Source organism: Perna viridis, chromosome 9 (genome assembly GCF_037379345.1).
Source record: "Perna viridis isolate PV_CMFRI_1.1 ecotype Kerala chromosome 9, ASM3737934v1, whole genome shotgun sequence".
Classification (NCBI taxonomy): domain Eukaryota; kingdom Metazoa; phylum Mollusca; class Bivalvia; order Mytilida; family Mytilidae; genus Perna; species Perna viridis.
In genome coordinates, this window is record NC_142453.1 from 139,696 (window position 1) to 161,629 (window position 21,934).

General features: G+C 33.5%; 1 protein-coding gene across 1 annotated transcript in view; it reads right to left on the bottom strand.

The window, feature by feature from the left end:
- The window catches only part of LOC148605981 (telomeric repeat-binding factor 1-like), a gene marked incomplete at its 5' end in the record, with an annotated part of 35,803 nt that overhangs the window by 9,051 nt on the left and 4,818 nt on the right, over nucleotides 1–21,934 (bottom strand). Inside the window, 7 exons of the mRNA XM_088547217.1 lie at nucleotides 342–372; nucleotides 3,643–3,727; nucleotides 4,539–4,650; nucleotides 5,824–5,876; nucleotides 6,639–6,788; nucleotides 8,416–8,502; nucleotides 9,759–9,988. Coding sequence (XP_088403343.1) covers nucleotides 342–372; nucleotides 3,643–3,727; nucleotides 4,539–4,650; nucleotides 5,824–5,876; nucleotides 6,639–6,788; nucleotides 8,416–8,502; nucleotides 9,759–9,988 — 748 coding nt within the window. The remainder of the gene's footprint in view (nucleotides 1–341; nucleotides 373–3,642; nucleotides 3,728–4,538; nucleotides 4,651–5,823; nucleotides 5,877–6,638; nucleotides 6,789–8,415; nucleotides 8,503–9,758; nucleotides 9,989–21,934) is intronic.

Genomic DNA, 21,934 nt, shown 5'->3' on the forward strand with positions numbered 1-21,934 from the left:
GTCTAGTAAAATTTGTGTGATTTCCGTACCAGATGTCCAGTACTTTTTTTTATTAGACACCCCTCAACCGGAACTTCCAGAGATAGCTTCCAAATCGAGTAAAAAAGTAATGCAAATTTTTTTTTTTTCGGTCCAGCAGATTTTGTTAGGTTGCCAAACCAAATGTCCAACAGGTTGAAAAATGATTTCGCCAGGTTTGAACATCGTTCTAATTCTTAATCTTTCTTTCCAGACATTAAGCTTTGAAGAATAAGTATACATGTATCATTTTCATCTCTGGCAGTTTTCTGTTCATTAAACTTTCAATAGTAATTTTGACTTTAAAAACTTCTGTGAATTACCTCGTGCCAATTTCCCTGACTGGACTCTTTTCTACAACAGAAAGTTTTCATGAATTTGACATACAGATAGTACATGTATATAAGGAACAACACAGCTAATCATAAATACATCTTATGAGGAATAACACAGTGACTCCTAAATGCATCTAATGAGGAATAGCACGGTGATTCCTAAATACATCGAATGAGGAATAACACAGTGATTCCTAAATACACCTCATGAGGAATAACACAGCAATTCCTAAATACATCTAATGAAGAATAACACAGTGATTCCTAAATACACCTCATGAGGAATAACACATCGATTCCTAAATACATCTAATGAGGAATAACACAGTGATTCCTAAATACACCTCATGAGGAAAAACACAGTGATTCCTAAATACATCTAATGAGGAATAACACAGTGATTCCTAATACACCTCATGAGGAATAACACAGTGATTCAAACACACTTTTAATCAACACTTCTGAACATTTCTTTAAATAAAAAGAAATTAATAAAATGTCTATAAAACAGTAAAACTTAACATTTACACCTCATGTGTGGAATCAATGCCGTCAACAAACAGGAGAAAGTGAAAAACAGAAAATTGCAAGAACTTGCTTCTCTAATTTTGTTTCTTTTCTTTTTTTTTTCTTGGTGGAAAAGAAATTTCCTCGTCATTCATTGAACACCAATGGGTGGCCGTGGGCTGACATTCTAGGTTTTTGTCTCTTGGACATATACGCCATACCTTTTCTCATTATATTAAAACAGACAATTTGTCAAAAATTCTAAATATAAGTACAACTGTGGTCAGACACAATAGTGTGTAGTAATAAAACACATGAGTGTACAATGAGGTATATTTATCTTGAGACATAGAAATTATATAATATACATTTTTGTAACATAGTTTACGTGTTAAAAGTGCCCTTTTAAAAATTTGCCCCCTTCTGCCCTTGAATCCTAGCTGAACTTTTGTTGCTTATGCAAATAAGTTATTAGTGTTAAATCTAGGATTAAAAACGGGCATGGTAATTTTTTTTTTTCAAAAGGGAACTTTTTGCCACGATGTTTGATTTTTATGACACATTGATTGGTTTAAAAATCGACATATTATGCAAACTGTGTTGGTTTTACTGTAGTAATGTATGAATGAGACAATCACTATAGCATTAAAGGGCCCCTTTCAGTTGAACAACATGTGCATTGCACTATTATAGATTGAAGTTTCTAAGCCCCCTATTTTGTGTTGGATTCCTCCAAATCTATCTAAAATTCTTAAGTTTTTTTTCAAATTAAAAAAAAAAAGAGAAAATTTATTTAAACTCAAATTCATTTCTACTATTTGAAAATTAATACATTGAATATTTGTTTTCTTCTTTCCATTAATGCCAGTTGAAGATGTCTTGAGTTAGTATTCATCATGTTCATATTGTGAACTTGAATTCTACAATTCAACAAGTATTTTTGGGTTAAATAAGTCTAAATTGGCTATTAAGACAGTATGCTGCTGTGTAGTATCGTGAGAACTTTCATTATTAAACATTATTTAATCTTTTACTTTTCATTAAATGCTACCATGAGATGCAGTATATGAGGAAATGTAACAAATATTTAAGAATGTTGAAACTGAATTTCCAAAATCATCACTATTTGAAAGGAATAACATTCTTTTTAACTATTGCAAACAAAACTTTTGGGAAAAATACTGCATTGTTGAAATTACAGGAAATGTGAAGATTGCAAGGGAGGTAACACATTTTGTACAAACATTTCTCATTTTAAAATTTGTTTACACACATGGTTCTACAAATTCAAGACCTGTTCAGATGACAGTATTGTCAAATTAATTAAGGAGTAGAATTTAATCTTTAAAAAATGATTGGATGTTCACAAAATTGTGGTAGATCCACTCGGGATTCATTTTCTAATTGTCAGACCCTAATCAGCTGATTGCTTCTCAGAGATTATTTTCCTGTCATAAAAAGTACCCTTAGGCCTTATCTATTTAGACAGCTATTAACACCATTTGTGAGATTAATGACTCTTTTAATTAAAGAAATGAGATTGAAATGCGAATTACGGGTTTGATTACGGAGTTTTTAGGTAATTTTGACAAAATTTGACCTAAAAATCGTGTTAGGTAAACAGCAAAAATAGCGGTGAAGTTTCGTGGTTTCAAGAGGGCTAAAATTCTAACAGGGGCACATTTTCGCGACTGGAAAAGGCAATTAGTATGTTGGAAAAAGGGCATGGTGCCGCGCCATGCTACTTAGCTTTAGATCTCACTAACCACTTCCGGGTCAAATGGCCACCCCCCTATGTAGTACCAAAAACACACTGAACCTAGACATATGCATTGTAAGTGCATTATTTGTGTGTATTATGATTAAAAGTAGTCAAAATAAAGCTGAGAATGTGTACTTTAAAATCATATATGTAATTAACTACAAAAGTATATGAATATTGTTTACATGTGTGAGTAATTTGCCTCCATGCTGTCAGTTAGCAGAACAGGTAAAAATGTGAATTTTCAGTATTATTTATTCAAGTAAATTTTGTGAAGAATTTCTACTATGATCGTACCATTAGCATCATGATTTTGGAAGCCTTATTTTCCAAGCTTCGCAACGGTATGCAGCTTTAAGATGTCATTTGTCCTGGGAATTCACAGTGAGACTTTGAAAATTACTTTTTTAACATGTAAAGTAATGGCAAGGTTAGAAGTGGTTAGTGAGACCTTAGATTTAACCCTAGAGTTATTCTACTCTAATCTTTGCATCAGTACAAATTTATTTTCTCACTACATAATAATATTTAGCTTGAATGAACTTGCTAACTGGTGATGTTTGGCATTAACTGACTAGAATGTACTTACTGACTGGTGATGTTTGGCATTAACTGACTAGAATGTACTTACTGACTGGTGATGTTTGGCAGTTATTGACTATGATATACCTACTGACTGGTGATGTTTGGCATTAATTGACTACAGTGTACTTACTGACTGGTGATGTTTTGCAGTTATTGACTAGAATGTACTTACTGACTGGTGATGTTTGGCATTAATTGACTAGAATGTACTTACTGACTGGTGATGTTTGGCAGTTACAGGTTAAAATATACTGACTGGTGGTGTTTGGCAGTAATTGAGTAAAACAAAGATGTTTTTACAAGGTCTGCAAACAAAGCAGCAAATGGGATTTAAACATAAAGGAAAACAAAGAATCATAACGGTAAATCCGGATTTGAAATAGCAGAATTCCCCTAAAAGGCGGAAAAAAATCATGTCTGCTAAAATATACTTACTGACTGGTGATGTTTGGCAATTCCTGACATGAGTGTTCTTACTGACTTGTGATGTTCGGCAGGTATTGACTTGACCTTTCTTTTTCTGAAAGAATTCAAACCATTAAAGTAATTTCAACCCAACAAACATGCATCTACATGTATTACCAGATATCAAGGAAATAGATACTAAACAAAATATGTACCCTCTATCCAATACATTGGAGTACAATGTATAGTAATGGTGAAGTTCAACATGTTAGAAATGTAATATAAGAAATTTATCAAAATTGTTTATAATAGGAGGTGCATATATATAAACACTGAGCCAAGTTTGAATAAAATTGAATTACAGTTGACTTAAAGTATGTTCCATTCATAGCATATATGTTGTTGTGCACATCTTTGATGTGTATATAAATACTAAGTAAAGTTTGAATAATACTAAGAAAGTATTATTGCTCGTGAGGTACCAATTTTCGGGGATTTCGTTGGTTTGGTAAACCACGAAATTTAGTTCCCAACGAAAACAAAACTTTACGTTCATTTGTATGATAGAGCTATCAAATCCACAAATTCAAGAATCCACAAACTGATCACATTCCCCATAACCATGAAAATTGGTACCCACGAATAAAAAGAATTTCACAGTATTGATTCATTTTTAGTTACAGATTACTCAAAAGTATGGACCCATATTCATGACAGGCAAAAAGAGTACAGTGGCAACTAAACTTGTCATCAACAGTAATGAGCACTCACATATCCCAATAAGGGACAACTCTGTACACTTTTCATATGTCCTGATGGCGACATGTACAAGCATTCAAGATTTTAATTGCATTGTAATCTTTGAACTCAAAAATGTTGAACTTGGTAAATAGGCACAAGAAATAAACTTGATTAACAATACATACTGCCTCTCGTATCAACTTGAGCTTCATTTCTAGGTTCTGTTGTTCTCTTGGTGACAACATCCTTATTCTATTCTTCTCTATGTAACGTTCAATAGTTTCGTGACTAAATGTGCTGAAATGTGACAAAATCACTAACGTAACCAACCAACCAAAGATTAGGTATTAGTATTAGTTATCAAGTATACATGTAGTGAAAGCTTTGGTACTACATTTATTTTTTTTCCTTTTTATTGAGGTTCAAAATTATCGATACCCATGGTAAAGGAATACTGCCATCTAAGGCATTTAAATATAAGATCTTTGTTTATGGCAGATATTTCATACATTTCAGGAAGAGAATCATTAACCAACGGAACAGATACTGCTTTGTACTAGATTGACATGTTGAACCAGATCTACATTGTACTAGCTCACAGAAACAACAGCTTGCAGGTAGTCATGCCATTCCACTCAATAACATTAAATTGACTCAGCAAGGACTCTCTCTATCCTCTTAAATACCACACATTGGGGGTGAAGCAATGACTACCAATTTTGAACTCTTTGGTAGGACTCGGCTGGGTACTGAACCAGTGACCTCCACACTTGAGGCTAACACGCTACCTTTAGACCATCATGTCAGTTGTTACATCAGGGAAATTCCTCTCTTATTTAATATTGTATGAATACATGTAGTATGGTTTACTTTAAGAAAATTTATTTCTTGTTTTTATGTCATTGGAAGTTGCATGACAAATTTTTTACCTGTCTTTTTATGTCATTGGAGGTGTTGCATAACAATTTTCTAACCTGTGTTTTATGTCATTGGAAGTGTTGCATGACAAATTTTTTACCTGTCTTTTTATGTCATTGGAGGTGTTGCATAACAATTTTCTAACCTGTGTTTTATGTCATTGGAAGTGTTGCATGAAAAATTTCTAACCTGTGTTTTATGTCATTGGAAGTGTTGCATGACAAATTTTTTACCTGTCTTTTTATGTCATTGGAGGTGTTGCATAACAATTTTCTAACCTGTGTTTTATGTCATTGGAAGTGTTGCATGACAAATTTCTAACCTGTGTTTTATGTCATTGGAAGTGTTGCATGACAAATTTTTTACCTGTCTTTTTATGTCATTGGAGGTGTTGCATAACAATTTTCTAACCTGTGTATCATGTCATTGGAAGGGTTGCATGACAAATTTCATACCTGTGTTTTTGTCATTGTACATTTTTGTACGCGTTGCATAACAAATTTCTTATCTGTGTTAAATGTCACTGGAAGTGTTGCATGACAAATTTCTTACCTGTGTTTAATGTCATCAGTCAAGTTACACTTCTTTACAATGTAGTCTGCTTGCTGAAATTAAAAGTAAGAATCTATACAAATTTTTGTTACAAATTTATTTACAGATCTGCCAATTATTGGGTTGTCAATGGTGAAATGAACTATTACCAGACAATTAGTATCGAAACCTACCAAGTATTTCTAACTCCATTTCCACAGTAATTATTTTGCTGTGATACCAATAAATTCAATGCAATAGGTAAATTACTTTTCAAGTTCAATTGAAGATATTTATAGATTAAACAAGAATCCATTTACCACTTTGTGATTATTAGTAATAAAAATTGTGGTTTTAGAAAAAAAAAACTGCTCAAAGGGAAGAAACTCTATAGTAGGACAAACATTTTTGGACAATTAAAATTGTTTATCAACTAATCAAATAAATTTTCTCCATAATTTATCATGAGTTTCAAACAAATTTCAAATTAAGTGATCCGCAGATTGATATCCCAAATCATCAGTGACGTCTTAGTTCATGTCACAAGAGAAAAATGTTGTGACTTTCTGGTGGGACCCAGAGTTAAAAATAACTGAATTAATTTCACATGTGAATTATCATAGATTAAAACACAGTAATCATTTGTAAAATCTACTGCTATCAATATAGTACAAAATTCCTAATTCTACAAATCTTTAAACTGTAGATATAATTACTCTTAATTCTTTTCAGAAAGCAAATTAGTTTTTTTTTTTTTATTTTATTTATTTCCATAAAGAACTTCTACTATAAAGAAACTGACAAGTATTTGTTTTCCACACATAAACAACTTTTACCTGTAGTAAGTAAGGAATGGAGAATGTATTATGTATTTCTGTCAGACAGGAAACAGCTTTCTTCAGGAACTTGTTATAACTGTTAAAGTGAATATAATTGTGGTCTTTATCTAAGGACGCTAATACCATTGTAAGGTGTTCTACAACATTCTGAAACAAAAGCATTTAATGAATATGCTGGAACATATCTAGTACTTACAGGTACAAGGCCCTCATAAATACTGGAATAATTCAAACCTTTACTGGTAAAAGGCCCCTGTAAAAACTCGAATATTTCCATCCTTTACAGGTACAAGGCTACTACATATATACTGGAATACTCCATACTTTACAGGTAAAAGGTCCCCATAAATACTGGAATATTTCTAAACTATACAGGTAAAAGGTCCCCATAAATACTGGAATATTTCTAAACTATACAGGTAAAAGGTCCCCATAAATACTGGAATATTCCTAACCTTTACAGGTAAAAGGTCCCTGTAAATACTGGAATATTCAATACCAACAAGTAAAAAAATCTAGTTATTTTAATGAAAAAAATGTTTGCAAGAGCTATTAAAAGATCCTTTACAATTGTTTAAACGAATTTTATAAGAAGGACAAAAGTAAAAACCAAGGGTATTGTGGCTATTTTCTTTTATATTCAAATATTTCTAAGGGCATAACTGTTTATGAAGCAAGTGCAATGGTTCTTAAAATTCAAGTGAAAGTCACAAACTGTTATATTGAACTTGTATATATTTCATAGATCTATGTGGTTAATAAACTGGTGAAGGTTGATGTTCTACTATACTTTAGAAAATAATATTAACTGTTAAGTTCAAAGAATTTAAGGCCTTATGAAAAATACAAATAACATAAATCAAATGTTCCAAACCTTTAATTCATAGTTATTTGCCAATTCTTATCAGTTTGGTTATTTCACGTTTCATACATAAAAAATTGCGTCAGAAACATTTGATAGTGATGTTTATTGTAATGCAGATTAGTTTCCTTGATAAATTCATTTTTTTTTTGTCGTGATCGGCAGTACGAATGAATAAAGAAACTTTAGTCATGGTTAATTTGGTGCTTTTGTCATGAACGTGATCCGTTTTTTTAAAACACAGTACTGATTCTGTATCACGGATTCCTTATGTGGGAAGTTTTAGAATCAATTCAACACTTCCGGTCATCATTGACCAAAGCATGTCATAGTGCAAGTACACAAAAATATTATCTGATTTTACTAAATAAGTGATAGATGGTGTGTATAAACAAATGTCAACATCTTTCAATGACTTTATGTTATCTTTTAGGTGTGATCAGGCCAAACTCTTTTGTTTCACATAAAAAAAAAATAACATAGATTTTCAAATCTAAGCAGAATGAGCTCAAAAAATGGGAATATTTGCATCAACAACAAGTGATCAAAATCTGCTCACAACAGCACAGATGCCACCTCCTGCACTCTAGATTTTCCAAATTTTCCGGACCCCCAACCTACCAAGCATGGCGCCACCTACTTTGTAACTTATTGAGAACCCTGTTCTATAAGGTAACTTTCAATACAACACCACTTTATTAAAGAATTTGCAAAAATGATTGAAAACCAACAATCACTTGAGTAAGTACAGTATACCATTGTGACTAACCTAAATACAATATATGAACTCACCCCCCCCAAAAAAAAAAAAATTTCCAGTGAGTGATGAAATGGCTATTTAGCTGCCATCCTGTCATCTGTAAATGGTAGTAAGGTTGAGTACTAACATACATGCACATATAGATACAAGACCTTTTCATTTTTATCTGTCTCCCACAGTCTGTTGAACACATCCTGTCCTGTGAGGAAATCATTGGCTCTGCAGCATACTAACACAGCCTACAATATGAAGAAGTAGTTCATGTCATGGTAAGTTCACAACAGCCCTACTCATCATACTAACACAGCCTACAATATAAAGAAAACATTCATGTCATAGTTAGTTCATGACAGCCCTACATATAGCATTAACACCCCTACAATTTAAAGAGGATCATGTGATTGCAAGAGTAATCAAGGGAACCAAGGTTATAGCGGTAATCAAAAGAATGTAATCCAGAGACAAAAACCAGACATGGAAAACAGACATACACAACAAAGAACATAAAGTAACTAAAATCATACATACAAAGTAACAAAAGTAAATGAGCAACTTGGACTCCACTAAAAACTGGGAGCATGGACCAGGTGCACCGGTAGGGTAAGCGTCCTCTGCTTTTCTAGAAACACCCACCGAGTTGATCATAAAAAGTCAAGTCCGGGGTAGACTAGATTAGATTAGGATAGCTCTGCATTTTAAATCTTAAAGGTTCAGCAGCAACAAATAAGCTGTTGCAAGCTACGTCATGCAGGAAGATGATATGCGACAAACCTGAGAGAAAAAAACACCCTTCAAGTTCAAGTCATCATGCAAAAGCAATATACATGTTCATGTACCAAATATCTAAGCATTTCTTTGATAGAAGCTAGTAAATTTCTTACAGAAATGTGTCACAAACAGACAAGGTCACTTAAGTGACTGCAATCAATATTTCATTCTGAAAATACCTTTTTCCAATTTGAAAGCAAGGGGCATACACTGTGTCCACCTTCATGAATGAATAAAACATGAAAAATGTAAGATTTTCTCCAAAAACTAAGACCTTTTTATATAGGGGTTTTAAAAAAGAAAATGGATGGCTGTCAGATGTACATGTACATGTATGGACAAGGTAATTGCAAGACGCTCTAGTGAGTGGGAGTATAGACAGAATGAAAAATTATTATACCTGTATTGTTTATACATGTACGTATCTACAATGCAACCTGATTATAATTTGTATGATAATAATATTGTCTGAAATAATGTCTGGTTATCCTGTTAGGCTGATAGAGCAAGGTGTTACTTAGATGTAATCAGTTGCCCAGCCTAACTTGTGTTTTCCCCATTAAATGTGGAGAATTTTGTTTTTACTTATTTCAGCTATCAAGACTTACACACTTCTTCTTTAAAGGATTTTTTTCTATTCCCAAGACTTTAATACATGAACTAGCTTTTTTTTACTAATAAGTACATGTAGGTCTTCAGAGTCTCGCTCAATATGGCAATCACTTACTTGTTTTTTTACAGTAGTACGCAAAGTCTTCAGAGTCTCTATATGGGTCTCACTCACTAAGGACTCTATTACACTGACATTTTTCAGAGCTTCCTCTAGTGCAGTAAGGTCACTATTTAAAGTATATCTAGTCGTATGATCACAACCATCAGACAAACGGCACAGAAACAATAAAATCTGGACCTTTTGTTTCCGTTCAGTTGAATTGGAATATGGTTGAGTGACCACACCTGAAATAAACATTAGACAGTGTTGTGACCTGTAGAAATTTGTTTGTTGCTTGGTACTTGGTGGATGAGGGTCTCATTGGCTATCATACCACATCTCCCATTTTTATATGTCAGTTACCTTCAACTTAAGTTACATGTACATGTACACACAAATGTGTACCACAACTTGGTTAATTCCTATACACCAGTACAGTACATACAGATGTGCAGCTGGAATAGATTGGTTTTTCAGGAGTTGAATATATGACAGGGTCATGTAAAATGTGATTCTTGGTTGAAAGGCCTACATATTTTTATTTTTGTTATTTTGTTTAAATTGTTATAGTTAACAGAAATTGACATGTGGTTTTTCATATAACCCGTGCTCATAGGAGATAAAAATTATATAGAATGCACTGTAGATTTCAAAATTAAGGGAAATAACTCTGTAAATGGCACTCAAATACAATAGAATCTACTGGAATTTCAATGTGGATGATCTCCTAAGAGCAGGTAGATTTGAATGAATAATTACACATTTCATAGTATAGACCCATAAAACAACCTAATTACAAAAATAAAAATATGAAGTCTTTTTGGGGTGTATCACATTCTTCAGATTTTGCATGATTCGTACAAAGACAGCTACTTATATATATGGCATTTATTGCTTTGACAGACTTTCCCCATTAATCCTCAATTAGTGCCTGCTGCAGCATATGGCCATGAGAGAAAAGATTTATTCAATTTATATTGATAAGGTGAAGACTACTTGTAGGTGATTTGGTCAAACGATTAAGGAATTATGTAATTTTCTGCAACCAGCTGGATACATACATTTGCACTGTTTCTATTTATCTTTCTTTAATTCAAAATGATGTTAGTGTAGGTATATACATTGTATCTCTTCTATGTAGCCTTTTAATTTAGCAATGATTATACCTTTTATGATAGTGATCAAGTGAAACCAGATTCTTATGGAGGAAGAACAGCATGTAATTGTAAACAAAAGCCAGCCATTTCATTTCGATACAATTTTATTGAACCCCATTAAGTTATCAGTATTTGGCCAGTTGGATTTGCGTTTCCACAGAAGAGCATCTTTAAGGTCAAAGGGTAAAAAGCGAAACTATACCAACTGCCTTGTAAAAATATTTACAAAACTTACGCCGACTAAGGAGGTTAGTCATGACTAAGGGTGTTAGAAAGTTTCCATGACTTTTGTTATCCTAACAACCCTACCCTTAGCCATGCCGACATGACTAACCCCCTTGGTAACGGTTAGTTTTACAAATTTATTTTTGGTCATTTTCTTAATTTTAAAATAATTCCAAATTCAAACAATACCTTGTTTTCAGTTTCTTCATGCTGAAAATGCTGTTATATTCAACTTTAATTAAACTTTGCAGTTTAAAATAGCCACAAGTATTTGCCCAGGGTTGAGTTACCTTTAACTATAGTCAGTTTTGAAAGGCTCACATTAAATATTTTCATATGATTGACACTTACCCAAAAATTAATTTGGAGGGTAACTAATTAAGAATCTTATCGGCACTATCACAATTATCTTCTGATTGGCTTCAGTCATAAATATGTCACTGGTTTATATAAAATGAATCCCGAATTGATGGGTTTCTCATGCATAAAATGAAAATTTTCTATGCTGATAATGGTAATAAAAGTTAACCATGGTGGGCAACAATTTTATCATGACCCAGACTTTTCAACCTTGGCGGCCCACCATGCTTAAACATCTCATGAAGTAACCTGGTAGCAGAGTCCGCGAAAACTTGTTTTGCCCTGTCAGTCATGGGACTGGCTGGTTAGATTGTCCAGTCAGTCCCACAGATATTTAGCCAGTCCCACTTATTTTCGTTAATTTACTGTTAGTGTATTAAAATTCTTTAATGATTTTATGGTATGCCAAGTTGCTTTTCATTTTGTTGTATTGACTTGGTTGTAAAGTTTTTTTCTCAATCTGTTTTCAGAAATGGCTATTAATACAGGTTTCCCATTTTGCATGAGATTAGTTTAGTAACTTTAGTTTGTATCAATATAATTATCTGAATATCAATAATTTTATTTTACCATAATCATTCAACAGCACATTTTTTTAATCCATGAAAAGTTTTCTGCTTCAATCTGCTCAAAGTCAAACTCATCACCACTGTCCATTTCCCCATTTGCTGCTAAATTGTAACTCTTGACTTTTTCTGTTTTTGTGATCTAACATTAAATTAACAAAAAAAATAGATCGAGCTACATTTCACAGCTATTTTCCCATGACCATCATCATCTTTTATAGGCGTTGTATTATTAGTCTGAACATATGACAGTTGCATTGGCCATATGCCAGGAACGTCAGTGGTAAAGTATTGAATAGGCCACATAAGCACGATGTCGACAATCTGGTACCCAAAATTGAATCGGAAATGGAATTACGTAAACCAGTCAACACCTAATAACTAAACAAATAATCCAACCAACAAAGCACTGTGACGGCCATTTTTTACTAACGGTCCTTGGACCTGCGCTCATGATAAAAAAATCAGACAACCCTATTTTTTAACGGTCAGGACCGGCAGGACGGACTAATTTCGCGTACTCTGTAGTAGGTATACATGTAACTTGTTTTCCATACTTCTTTTTTTGTTTGTTTTTGTAAATGTAGAAAGAAAAATGTAGTATGAACATGAAGCTAAGATATCATAAAATGGGAAAGGTTTATTTCGACATTAGCAATAATTTTTTTAATTGTGATAATTTTAAGTCAAGTTGTCATTGTTGATTAAGTAAGTACAAGATCTCATTTCACTCCATATAATGTGAGTTGCAAATCTCTTTAATATTAAGCACCGTGAGTTCTATGGTTATAACCTGTAATACCTTAATTTCCCTTAAGGTTCCCCAATATACTAACAAAAAAAAAGTCATGCCCCGGAGGTAAAAAATTTACTGGCCTTACAGAAAAAACTCATTGTTTCCTTAAATAACACAATAAAGATAAAAAGGTTAAGGTTATGTTTCAATAAAATTAACTTCATCTTTTCAAAAGATTAAAAAAAGGCTACTGGTTTTGATGAAATCTCACCTAAAATTCTGAAAATAGCTGCAACAGTAGTAAAACATCCAATTACCAACCTGATCAACATGGCTTTTGAAACTTCAGTTTTTCCAGACAAATTAAAAATAGCAAAGGTGGTACCAATTCACAAGAAAAACAGCACACTAGAAAAAGGAAACTACAGACCAGTCAGTGTACATGTACTACCAACCATCCCAAAACTTTATGAAAGAGCTATTGAATCTCAGATGTGTGAATTTTTTTATACCAAATTTAACATTTTCTTGTCTGCTTTTAGACCTGGCTACAGTTGTCAAGATATTTTGATCAAAATTATTGGACTGGTGTAAATCTTTAGATAAAAATAAGTTCACTGCTGCTATACTGATGGATCTGTCAAAAGAGTTTGATTGTCTACCACATGATCTGCTCCTGCTGAAATTGATAAGTTATGGTTTGTCTGAAAATGCCCTATCTTTATTAAATAGCTATTTTAAAAACAGGAAGCAGTGTGTTAAAATTGGTTCTATATGCAGTCCTTTTTTGGACATCTATAATGGGGTTCCAAAGGGGTCAATCTTGGGACCTGTCCTTTTTAATATCTTCATTAATGATATATTTCACTTTATTTCAAAAAGTGACTTACATAACTATGCTGATAACAATACTTTATCATATAGCAGCAATGATCTACAAGATATTGTAAACACTCTGGAACAGGAGAGTAGTATTTTAATCAAATGGTTCTCAATAATCATATGAAAGCCAATCCTGACAAGTTTTAGGCTATTGCGACTGGTGGTAAGACTCAAAAGAGTACATTTTTTTTAATTTAGATGGTAATGATATCCTCTGTGAGGATGAAGTAAAGCTACTTGGTATAATATTTGATTTTAAATTGAACTTTAATAGCCATATCTCTAATATACATGTATGTAAAAAGGCAACACAACAATTAAATGTATTAAAAAGAATTGGAAATCATCTCAGTAAATTTGGTAAACTTACAATATATTATTATTTTATACTGGCAAATTTCAACTATTGTCCATTAGTATGGCATTTTTGTAATGAAAGCTGTACAAAAAAGTTAGAAAAGATTCAAGAAAGGGCTTTATGCCTTATTTATAAAGATGATGAAAGTACATACATGTATGAAGAGTTGTTTTAAAGTCTAAGATGCCATCCTTAACAGTTAGACGATTGAGATTTTTATCTATACATGTACACGTATATAAAATAATAAACAAACTTACTCCTGTATACTTACATGATATGATAACTGTTAAAGAAATTTCTTACCCTTAGGTATACAAACTTGGTGAACATACCAAGAGTAAACACAACCAATTATGGCCTGCACTCTGTCAGCTATGGGGCAGCTAAACTGTGGAACTTTCAAATGAACTAACAGGGGACATGGGCCTTGATCAATTTAAAAGTTTGATCAATAAGTGGGAGGGGAAAGGATGTTCTTGTTCCTTTTGCCAATAGTTTGGCTTACCCAACTTGATAGATGCAACATCATCTCCTTAAAATCTTTCAATTTATTATTTTAATCTTGCTGGCATGTTAATTTTAATGTTTTTAGCTGCTTAATAACATCTGCTTTGAAATTTAGTCTGCATTGCTTTTATTTTAGTGCTTTTTTTATGTGTTTGATTACTTGCATGTTATTTATAATTTGTATGTCATATTGGGTTTCAGTTAATATGTCTTATGTTTTATTTATGTTGATTTTAAAAGAGCTATTGTATTGAATGATTTATATCAACTTTAAATAAAGTTTACTTGACTTGCCTTTAAAAGAAGTATATAGAATGTAATACAGTACATGTATGATGTGTTTTTAAAACGTTTGGGAAAGCTGTGGATGTACGTATGTGTATCTCCACTACTCCACTCTTGCTGTTGTCAAGAACCGAACCTGCCTCGGAAAAACTATAACTCCTATTGTATTATCCATCTAAAACCATAGCTTTTCTAAGATAGGAAAGGCAATCATTTTCTTTTAGAAATTTACAGCTGTCAGTTGCATTTCAATTTAACATCACATGATATGCATAAAATATTCCCAACAAAAAATCTCTTCCGACCCCACCTCTCTGTGCCAAAGGGGTTTTAAATGTCCTATACTATTTTTATGAGTCTTGCACAGATGGTACATGTACATTGTAGCATTGTAGGAAAGGCTAATGATTCTCGCTGATTTAGGCAATGCCTACTCCATATTTACAGGTCTATGATTATATATGCCACAATTCATGTATACTATACTACTCCTGTATGTGATTGTAAATGTATAAAGTTGATACTAAATCGAAATTAATCTATCTATCTACATGTACATGTATGTGTAACAATTGTGTCTGAGGATCGTTCAGAGGGAGCTTTACAATTACAATTTACAGATTCACTAACATAACTTTTACCCAGTCAAAACAATTACACTGAATAAAATCCCTGGTGGTCTGTAGATTGATTTCATTTGTTCTGCAGAATTCTTCCCATGCATAATGGTAGTAATAATCTAAGATCCAACTATTTGCTCTTTCCTCCACCAGTGTTTTTGTATTTTCTCCCGCCATGATGATTGTTGTTCTGATCTATCATCTGGTGCATGTCAACTCGTCCCTGTTTCATTCGTACCCAGCAGTCCTCAGTGCCATTGGACTCCTAACATTTTTGCTAAAAAGCAATTCGCAGCAAAATATAATATATATGTACTGACGGTATATAAAATAAAGTTTGAAAACTAAATAGTCCCAGTCACAATTTAATCCCATTTGGAATTCAGTGTCCGGAGCTGTTTTCTTATGTGGTTCTCCAAACCCAAAAAGTTGAAAACTAACGCAATGGTCCTGCAGCCCTTTTCACAAAAAAAATCCAAGGAGTAAAATTAGCCATAAGTTGTGACGTCACAATACTTAACTTTATTATGACATCATAACTTATGACTAATTTTACACTTACGATTTTTTGTGAAAAGGACCGCTGACTTGGTACAGGTATGGTGTAAAATGCACGAGCATATTTCTGTTTCTCAATGGTGTCAAGAGATCCCCCGCAGATAGTGCCAGATGATTGCGTACTAATTTACACATATTGGGGGTTATTTATATCTACTTTCACTTTACAAAAAAACGTGGTCTTGTTGCACAGAAAATAAAAGGAGTTTTTTTGCCGAAAAGTTATCACTAAATAATTACACACACGCACGCACACTAACACGCATATATAAATAAATACTTTACTTCTTAATTAATGTAATATATTAGATTGAAACACCGATTCATAGATATAATTATTATGCGAAGCCTTTTTTTATGTAAAAGTGAGAAACTTTAATTCTTAAGAGGTTCTCAGTAGATGATATAGATAGATATAAACAGCTTATAAAGGACAGTGTTTATTCTATCTGTAGGAACAAATACATATAGATCTGACAATGGGTTACCCATGGTAGGAGTAAAGATATAGATATAATATTGGGTTAACAATGGTCCCGCATAGGAACAAACGTATAGATACAGCATTGAGTTACCCATGGTGATATATAGTAACATACATATAGATATAATATTGGTTACCAATGGTCCTCTATAGCAACATAAATAAGATATAAAATTGGGTTGCATATGGTCCTCTTTAAGAACATACATATAGATATAACATCGGGTTACCCATGGTCCTCTATAGATGCAAACATATAGATATAAAATCGGATTACCCATGGCCATATATGGGAACATACATATAGATATAGCATTGTGTTACCCATGGTTCCATATATGAACAAACTTATAGATATAACATTGGAATTCCTTTGGTACCCAATAGAAAATACAAATAGATATAACCTTCGGTTACCCATGGTCCTCTGTAGGAACATACATATAGATATACAATTGGGTTACCCATGATCTTCTGTAATAACATACATACAGATATAACATTGGGTTACCTATGGTTCTCTGTAGAAACATACATATAGATATAACACGTGGTTACCCATCGTCCTCTGTAGGAAAATACAAATAGATTTAACATTGGGTTACTCATGGTTCTCTATCAGAACATACATAAGATATAATATTAGATAACCAATGGTACCTCATAGGAACAAACACATAGATACAATATCGGGTTACCCACGGTACACTGTAGGAACGTACATAATATATAATATTGGGTTATCCATGGTCCTCTATAAGAAAAGACATATAGATATAACACTGGTTACCCGTGGTCCCCTGTAGGAACATAAATATAATATAGATATAACATATGGTTACCCACGATCCCCAGTTTGAACTAACGTTTAGATATAACATTGTGCTGCCCATGGTCCCCTATTGGAACATACTTGTGGATATAATATACTTATATAATATAGTGTTACCTCAGAACCCCTTTTATATATTTTACAGCTTTCGTTGAATCGGTCAGAAGAAACTGGACAATGCGAACAATATTCCAATGTCTATGTTTCAGACATCTTGACTTGAAAGACCGGGGAAGAACTAAATGATCAGGTATTGCTTTTTTATAACCACAAAGAATGAAACGTAATTGTGCTCCATTTTGATTTATAACTTTTTTTCTAATTTACTGTTTATTTACTCTTAGTGTAGCTATGCTATGCAAACACTATAATTTTAAAATGATAGAGTAAACTTCTATCACAATTACCAAAATTTATTTCAGATGTATATACGTGTATTAATCCTGATACATTTAGTTATAGAAAACAAGTATATCTTTACAAATCATGTTGTCTAGAAACGGTTTGGATTGTTATTGGCTGTATTAGTCTGTTTGGAGGAATGGGTTTGTCTTGTAGCATATGAAGTCAAAATTTTGTTTTTATATTTTGTGTGTTTCTGCAATCTTTCTATTTTTCGTTGTCGATTGTTTTTAGCTTATCCAGATAATCACTACCCATGCCTGGTTATTGACAAGAAGGTATGACTAAGTTAAACAGTTAGGTTTTAACATGCTTATTTACTTATATGAATGACGGGGAAGTACCCCGACCCTTGATTTTAGCGTACGCTAAAAGAAATGACAGCGTCTCCTGCCTAAAATTTTGAAACTTTACGCAGTGAATCCTGCGTACATGCTAAATTCAGGAATCTTGCGCCTGCAGAAGTATTGCTTACGCTCTAAAAACGAGCTGCGTAAAAAAGGGGGAGGGGTTACACACGCACAATGACATTTTTCATCACTGGAATCATGTTATTGATTCACGTTATGATTTTATGTTAAGTGTATAAAGTTACAGTTCTCATTTGTAGGGTATTCAGATTCAGATTTGTCAATATATCAAGGTTTTGTCATTCTGAATGTCTACCTCAAATTAGGGTTCCAATGCTCTGTTTTTTATAATCAAATTATCTGCTTTAATTAGTTTAGGAGTGCTGTATCCTAAGTTGTCTATATTCTGTTTAGAAATGCTTTGTGCAATATTTCAGGTGGTCTTTTGCCTAAACAGTTATATTCTGACAGACATATGTAGGGGTAAGACTTCTGTAAAGTGGTCCAAAAAAGTACATTTTCACATTTGCTGCAAAATCAAACATTAGAAAAATCTGGTTGGAAAAATGAAAGTGTCTTTATAAGTCTTGTGCAAAAGGCATTATAATTAAATTAACATCACTCAGATTGTACTAATTACATCTAGATAAATACTTTGAATCAAATGATGTAATTTTAAATAAACATATCATAAATAATTAATTATTAAAAGGAGTAACTCCTTTATACACAAAACTTTGTACAGCTTAGATCATTTTCGCTCTACTGGTAAGGTGAGGTCCTTTCGGCTATTTGTTCTCCATCAGCTCTTGACATATTTGGTCGTTCGGAAAATACATCTCACAAGGATCTAGATACTCCTCTAATCTATCTATATATTTCTAACAAGCATCTAGTAATTTTGCAGACGCATCCAGTTGCTCCTTACAACCACCTAGATACTTCTCAGGAGCATATAGATGCTTCTCACAACTATCTAGGTACTTCTCACATGTATCTAGATGCTTTTTACAACTATCTAGATACTTCGCACAACCATCTAGATGCTTCTCACAACACTATAGGTGCTTCTTACAACTATCTAGTTACTTTTTAAGGCTTCTAGATCCTTCTCAAAACTATCTAGAAACTTCTCACAAGTATCTAGATGCATGCCTTATCCACATGTATCTAGATACTTCATACAAGCATTTAGACACTGCTAGAAATTTAATAAAATTACGCAAAACGGATAAAAAATTGGAATAATATTGACGTCTCCGCCAATAAAATTCACTGTTCCCGTGCAGGTCCGGGTGTTAAAAGAATAGGCCTGCAGCAGCGCTAAGTTTGTCGTAAAAGGCGACTAAATAGTGCTCAGAACCCTAGCCGGGGGCTATGGCGCTCTGCCCACAGAGCAACTGGGATGTGTACCCCAGGTGGTGGAATGGGGTACCCCTGGCGTGTTACATGCTGGGATTGTCAGGCTATAATACGGAAAACCTGACCGCAAACCATAGCGGTGCACCGTGTTGGGAAAGATGTCACGTTCCTCGCACGTTAAAGAGCCCTGCTGTGGTGTTCTCCCGGAGTGGGAACCATGGGGTTCCGCCACAGGAGGCTAAATTGCCCGACACTGCCCACCTCTCCCTATTTCCAGTGGCAATCACAATTCGTCGACCCCATTGTCCTTGTGTCCCATCCCTTTTTCATTTCATCATCATTTCATGTTCATTTTATCATCAATTTCATGTTCATTGTCTGAATATAGCTGAAATATTGCTGCTCGGACGTTAAGCCCCAACAAACAAACAAACCTTATTCTGAAAAATAAGCTGATGCAACTTGGTTATGCTGTCGTTAATATAACATGCCATGATCGCCATCACGAACTTATTGATATATGAAGGATCATATATCGATCGGCTATGAGGACAGACTTATTTGTTTCCTGTACCACAGTTTTCCACTTTGGATCACTAACGGACTTGACATACGAGCAACTCGGCGAATGATGCAAAATAGCAACCCAGTAACACCAACCCCCCGAATTCACAACCCTCTCCAAGACCGTCCGTAGAAGATCGTAGTGGAATCGTGGTAAAACAATGTACGCTGAGGCCAACAAAATACGACCGCAAACCCGTAATTTTGGGACTAAGTCGGATACTCTATAATATTTTACGCATATTGAAAATGGCGGACTTTTTAGGCAACGACCATTTTTTATCCTGGGGGTGGGGGTTGGGTTAGGATTTGATGTCGGATAAGATTTTTTTTTCACGTAAACGCAAAATTGTTAAGCAGTGGCTATTTGATCGGAACCGGTTTAATAGCCTGTCGTTTATGGACATTCAACCGGGGACTGAAAAAACAAACAAGTAGTATAATTAAGATATATGTATACTTCGCAAAAACATGTAAATGCTTCTCACAACTATCTAAATATTTTTCACACATATATAGATAATCCTCACAATTATATTGGTACATGTACTTCACACGAATACGATACAACCAAATAATATCATCGATGTATCTTTGATAAGTATCTTCATAGTTGTGACAAGCATTTACATGTAGATGCTTTTGCAAATACTTAGATACTTTTGATAAGTACATGTATCTAGATGCTTTTGCGAAGTATCTAAATATTTGTGAGAAGTATCTAGATTATACGTGCGAAGTATCTAGATACATGTAAGAAGTATCCAAATATATAATTTGTTAGAAGCATCTCAACAGTTGTGAGAAGTATCTATATAGTATGAGAAGCATTTAGATGCTTTTGCGAAGTATCTAGATACTTTTGATAAGTGTCTAGATGTTTGTGAAAAGCATCTAGATGTTTTTTGAAGTATCTAGATACTCGTGAGAAATTTTTGTGTATCTAGGTACTTGTAAAAAGCAGCTAGATACTAGTTAGAAGTATTTAGATAGTTTAGAGAAGTACCTATGTGTATGATCCTATATGGGGTCAATGTTCACCCAATGTTATATCTATATATGTATGTTCGTATAGGGACCATGGGTAACCCAGTGTTATATCTGTATGTATGTTCCTATAGGGGACCATGGGTAACCCAGTGTTATATCTATATGTATGTTCCTATAGGGGACCATGGGTAACCCAGTGTTATATCTGTATGTATGTTCCTATAGGGGACCATGGGTAACCCAGTGTTATATCTATATGTATGTTCCTATAGGGAACAATGGTCACCCAATATTAAATCTGTATATGGAGGTTCTTTTAGGGACCATCGGTAACCCAATGTTATATCTATAAATATTTGTTCCTACAGTGGACCATGGGTAACCCAGTGTTATATCTATATGTATGTTCCTATATGGGACCATCGGTTACCCAGTGTTACATTTATATGTATGTTCCTACAGGACACCGTTGATAACCCAATGTTATATCAATATGTATATTTCAATAGGGGACCATGGGTAACCCAATGTTATATCTATATGTATTTTCGTATAGATCATTGGTAAATGAATTAAAATGTATTAGTATATTTTTATAGTCAATTAAGAAATAAAATAAAAATTATAATAATAATAATTAAAATAAAATCCAACCGTGGAGCTGCATTTAACAGGCTAATCTTCCGAAATCAGCCAACAAATGATATCATAATCATTCTGTAATATATATAACGTTGAGCTACAAGCACAGCTTCTGTTTGTAAAATTTATCATAAAATTTATTCAAAATTTCTCTTATTAGCAAGAACCATAAGAAGCCACAGTGACTAAGGGCATTCAATCAACCTTCAAAACTTCGAAGGGTACATGTACATATCACTTTTGAATATAACAAGAATAGATCTTTATAATAGTAGCATGTCAAAGAAACAGTGACCCAACTATGGTAA